This window comes from Peromyscus californicus, unplaced genomic scaffold (assembly GCF_007827085.1).
Source record: "Peromyscus californicus insignis strain IS unplaced genomic scaffold, ASM782708v3 Scaffold_11__1_contigs__length_118956290, whole genome shotgun sequence".
In the NCBI taxonomy this organism is placed as follows: domain Eukaryota; kingdom Metazoa; phylum Chordata; class Mammalia; order Rodentia; family Cricetidae; genus Peromyscus; species Peromyscus californicus.
The window spans coordinates 33369328-33375019 of record NW_026294402.1 but is presented as its reverse complement, the minus strand read 5'-3'; the positions used below and the strand labels follow the sequence as shown (position 1 = coordinate 33375019).

The 5692-nt window shown below is 35.3% G+C and overlaps 1 protein-coding gene across 2 annotated transcripts; it reads left to right on the top strand.

The window, feature by feature from the left end:
• The first annotated feature begins 352 nt into the window (after positions 1-352).
• On the top strand, positions 353-5420 carry LOC128103622 (olfactory receptor 150-like). 2 transcript variants are annotated; one of them, XM_052728165.1, is made up of 2 exons: positions 353-363; positions 4493-5420. In XM_052728165.1, exons 1-2 carry the CDS (start codon positions 353-355, stop codon positions 5418-5420), a joined length of 939 nt encoding a protein of 312 aa, XP_052584125.1. The 2 variants fall into 2 exon arrangements, with proteins under 2 accessions (XP_052584125.1, XP_052584134.1); XM_052728174.1 differs by lacking the exon at positions 353-363 and having other exon boundaries at positions 4476-5420.
• The last annotated feature ends 272 nt before the right edge of the window (positions 5421-5692 follow it).

Here is a 5692-nt window from a genome sequence, read left to right as displayed (position 1 = left end):
TACATATTTTGAACATGAAAACCATAATTTTAACACTTGACTTTGAATATCAGGCAACCAGGCAGTCTCCCTCCCTCTCTCCTTGCAGACTGTAGTAGTCTGAGGAACAGGGACTCTGTGTTATCCTTCTCTCTATACCCCACACCAGAAACATAATTTCTGTTTATTACTTTTGAATGATTTTTACTGTAAGTTTACATTCTTGTCCAAACTATCCTTTTGAAGCAGTATCATCCTGCATGTATTTACTATTTTCTATAAATTTTAAAATACTTTTGTATATGATTATCAGCTAACTTCTTGATATAATGCTTTTTTTTAAATAAGCTTCTAACTCTAGGACATATTTTAAATGCTCGCTGGGTCAACATAACTATGAGATATTTTTCTCCATATTTATTCCAAAAACATAAGTGTGTAATGCACATAGGATGATTATAAAATTGAGCAAAGATTTTGTTAAGGAAATGCAGAACTGTTTAAATACTTTCTAAAAATCTGTTAAAAATAAAATTTTAAAGTCTAATTATAGTTTAGTGACTTCATGGGTGTTACTATGTGGCATTACTAACTTCTTTTAAAATAACACAATATTTTTTATTTTCCAACGGAAATTTTACAATTGAAATCAACATAGACAAACTTGGAATACATTTTACAAACCGAACTAAGCCAAAAACAAAAAGAAAAGCACTGAATTATTCTACTTAAATATTGTAAGTATTACAGTAAAATTCTTAGAAAAACATATCTTCACATGTAAAGGAAGGCAGAAAGATAGGAAGAATTGATCAATATAAAAACTTACGTTGGAAAGGTAAATTATCAATACATTCTGTGCAAGGCTCTGCCTGTCATTAATAACTATGCAATGTACAATCACAACTTAAGAGGTTAGGTCTCAAATTAAGCATTGTAAATGGACATAAACTGTAACAGTACACAATGAGCCATTGGGAGATGTCACGTATATTCTTTACCTTGATTATTGTGGTGTCATGACAGTTTGAATATGCACGATCTGAACAAATTGTCCATAATAAATGTTTAAAATTTGTTGTATGTCATTTCTGCTTCAGGAGCACTAACGGACAAGCAAAACTGGAGACTCACTCATCTCTAAGACTTACCAGGCAAAGCAATAGTTCTCAACCTGTGGGTCACAGCTCCTTTGCCAAACCTCGAACTCCAAAAATATTTACATCATGATTTATAACAGTAGCAAAATTACAGTTATGAAGTATCAATGAAAATAATTTTATGATTATGGGTCACCATAACATGAGGAACTCTATTAAAGGGTTGTAATATTAGGAAGTTTGAGAAACACTGAGATAAAGGGAGGCTAACACTGCTGCTTTATGGGAGGGTGTTTGGAATTTTCCACCAAGGTCAAAGGCATGCAACCATGAAGGTGCTGTTAGAGGAGCAGGAAGCAGAAGAATTTATAAGAACATGTCAGACTTGAAGGCAGTTAGTCAATTTGGATCAGCCAGACACCCATGACTAGTGTCAAGTCTACAATGACATAGTAAGACACGATGGAACTTGTATGCTAAGAACTTTTGTTTCCAGGAACAGCCTTGCCCTAGGCATGGAATGGAGAAAACGAGTCAGAAGGCCAGTGAAAATGGTCAGAACTTTAGAAGTGTGTGTTTTAGTATGTGTCTTAATATGCTTTATACTGGAAAGGCCAAATGCTGCATTGTACAATGGTTAGTACACAGTGAGCAGAAGTTTACTTGGCTCAGGTTCATAGAGGTTTGCAAGTTTAAGGTCCAGAACCTTCCTCTGGCCTGGTGCTTAATTGCTGACTACTGTGCTTTCTGAATTTTCTCGCAGGGAAGACACAGAAGAAAGGCTCTAGATGAGGCGTCACCCTTCCATCCTCAGCTCTTCGATAGAAAGAACTGTTTTTCTTTATTTTGTATTTCTTTATTTAGAGGAATAAACATACCCTGTGATTGTAGTAGCCAATGAGTGAAGACAACTGTTGATGTTGACTGTGTGATGAGGAGTGCTCCAATACTGAGAAAACCTGAATATTTGGTATAAATAAAGCAGTACTCACCAGGTAGACAATAGATGGGAAGGGCTTCCGGGCATGTGGTAATCCAGCCATCTGTGTTGGAATCTTTCTATTTCAGTCATCTAATTCGGCTTAAACTTTTATAACACATAAATTATGGTATAGCATATTATGAAATATATTATAAAATATGAATTATTCAATGTAATCCAGTGTTTTTAATATATACATTGAATTACACAACCTTCATCATATTCTATTGTAGAACATTTTAATTTCCATCCTAAATTTAACTCTGTTACTATGAGCAGTCATGCTAGTACCTCCTTTCCCATCTTATAATATCTCGAAGACATTAAACTGCTTATGTCAGTATGAATGACCTGTTCTTGATACATCATATCAAGGGCTCCTGGCAATCTGTTGCCTTCCATTCTTGGTTCCTTTCACTTACAGTATTTCAGGCTCTTTAAAGACATGATCTATGATCTACTCAGGGACTTTAAGTCTCTTTATTGAATAACAGTGTTCCATTTTATGGAAAAGGTTTACCTTGTCTCTCCATTCACCAGTGATGAACAGTTGGTGTTTTTTTTTTTCAACCTTGTGATGTCACAAGCACTTTCATTTAACCACTCTGTGCAGATTTTTGTGTGAATGAATGTTTTCAGTTCTTGTGGTGTATCACTAGATTAAAATGTCCGGGCTACAAGATAACTCCATAGTTTTTATTTTGAAGTGTTTTAAATTGTTTTCCAGGCTGTACTATTTGAAAACCCTATCCAAACATATGAGGATTCCAATTTCTTTACATCCTTATAATACTTACAGCATTCATTGCAATCATCCTGAACACTGTGAAATGTTATTTCACTGTAACTGTGATTTGAAATTCCTTAATAGTGAATTATAAAGCATATTGTTTCCAATGCTTACTGGCTTCATGTGCATCTCCAATAGAAGAATGGCTGTTCCCTTCTTCTGGCTATTATTAATTGCATCATTTGATCTTTATTTGTTAAACTGCATTAGTTTTTATGTACACGATCTAAAATTTCTTCCATGGATATCATATTTTAGACTTTTTCCATCCTGTATGCCTTGTTATCAGTCTTTATATAGTTCTCCCTTTACAAATTCTGTATGACAGCCTTTGATTTTAGCAACTTATTTAAGAAATATCAGCAATTCCAAATTTGCAAAACTTTGTTTCTGCTTTCCCTCAATATCAACAGTTTCATCTGTTATATTTACTTCCAATGGCCCATTTTGAATTAATATGATTGAATTGTATGAGAGTTACATATTAATAACAAGTACATATCTAAATACCCCTTGCCATATAATAGAAAATTTCCCCATTGAATTATCTTGAAGCCCTTATTCGTAAAACTTATAAATGTAAGCTTCTTTCTGGGATGTCAAATTCATCCCATTGATTGGCACATCTACACTTATAGCAGTACTACACTATGCCAAACCTTTCAATATTGTAGTGAGATTCAAGAGGGGAGAGCACTAGGTCTTCATCTTCCCACTTCAAATTGGTTCTGATTTTCTTGGGTGCCATAATTTTCATGGGAGTATAATGATTCCTGTGCAAACAAATTAAAAAACAAACAAACAGGAAATTGAGAAATAGTAAGGGATAGCATTGAGTTTAATGATTGAACTGGAAAATATATCCACTGTCCCAAATATTTTCATTGACTCATGAGCATGGAAGCCTGTCTGTAACTGTATGTCCCTAATTCCTTTCCACAGAACTTTGCAATTCTAAGAACAATGTCTTATATTACTTTCATATCATGTCCATACATGCAAATTATTTTTATTGAATAACAAATGAATTTAATCATTGTTAAGTTTGTTGTTGATCTCCTAACATTTGCTGACCATTTAAATGCTTCTTCAAATTTCTTTATGTATTAGTTAGAATTTTCTATACAGAATATTGTATTATTAAGAAGTAGAGACATTCTCATTTTATCCTTTACAATTAGAGGAGCTTTATATTCAGTGTCCTGTTTAATTGTTCTAACGAGAATCTACACTACAATGCTGAATAAATATGTTAACATTGCTTCATTCATTAGCTTACTGTGACAATTTTCTAAAAGAATTGTTTGAGAATTCCTAGATGATGTTGATATTTTAAATAAAACTATATTTATGAGGTAGGCATGAGGAATTGCTAGAAAATTCAATGAAATTTGTTATATATGTTCTTTGGGGAGGTTCATGGAACACAGATACACATAGATACATTAAATACATATTTGTATGTCTCATGTTAAAGTCTTTAAATGGTAGAGCTTTAAAAGTCTTCAAATGAAGAGCTGTTAAAAATGGGAAACACCAGAATGAAAAACTTAAGTTCAATGCCACACATCAAGCAGATGTTTGATACATAACCTTTTTCTCACTTCCTACATAGAAAATCCAAGGAGAAATGGAAGAAAGAAATATCTCCATGGTGACTGAATTCATTCTCTCTGGGTTAACAGACCAACCAGAGCTACAGCTGCCACTGTTCCTCGTCTTCCTTGGAATCTACCTGTTTACAGTGCTGGGGAACCTGGGCATGATCATCCTTATCCTGCTCAGCTCCCACCTGCACACCCCCATGTACTTCTTCCTCAGCAGTCTCTCCTTCATTGACCTCTGTTATTCCACTGTTATCAACCCCAAAATGCTGGTAAGTCTTGTGGGAAAGAAGAATGTCATCTCCTATGAGGAATGTATGACTCAGCTCTATTTCTTCCTTGCTTTTGTTATATCTGAGTGTCACATGTTGGCTGCCATGGCATATGACCGTTATGTTGCCATTTGTAATCCCTTGCTCTACAATGTTACTATGTCTTACCAAGTCTGTTCCTGGATGGTAGGTGGGGTGTATGGCATGGGCATCATTGGTGCAGCAGTTCATACTCTCTGCATGCTAAGAGTGGTTTTCTGTAAGGCTAATATAATAAACCAGTACTTCTGTGATCTTTTCCCATTGATGGAGCTTGCCTGCTCCAGCACCTTTGTCAATGAGGTAGTACTTCTATGCCTCAGTGCTTTTAATATCTTTATTCCAACCCTGACCATCTTGGGTTCTTACATCTTCATCATTGCTAGCATCCTCCGTATCAAATCCACTGAGGGCAGATTCAAAGCCTTCAGCACCTGTAGCTCCCATTTCTCTGCTGTTGCTGTCTTCTTTGGTTCCCTGGCGTTCGTGTACCTACAACCTTTGTCAGTCAGCTCCAAAGACAAAGGGAAAGTGTCCTCTGTGTTTTATACTTCTGTTGTGCCCATGCTGAATCCCATGATCTACAGCCTGAGGAACAAGGATGTAAAACTTGCTCTAAGTAAGTTATTTCAAAAGAAGAAGTTCCATATGTAAAGAAATATTTACCAGAGTAAGAATATATCACTTACAACCAATAAATTTTATTTTCTAACCCTTGTCCAGTTAATTTCCAAACAAGAAACTTTAGTTCTGAGTCAAATAGCATCATCCACATCAGAAAGTCTCAGTATCTTCTGGTGGCATCCACCTTTCCATCTTCTCCTGAAGACTTCAGCAGCAGCATGGCTTTTCTGGTCTATACCTAGAATAAGACACTTCCTCATTGCTTTAGAAACTTCTTGACTTTGGGAATCCTGTGGGCTCCA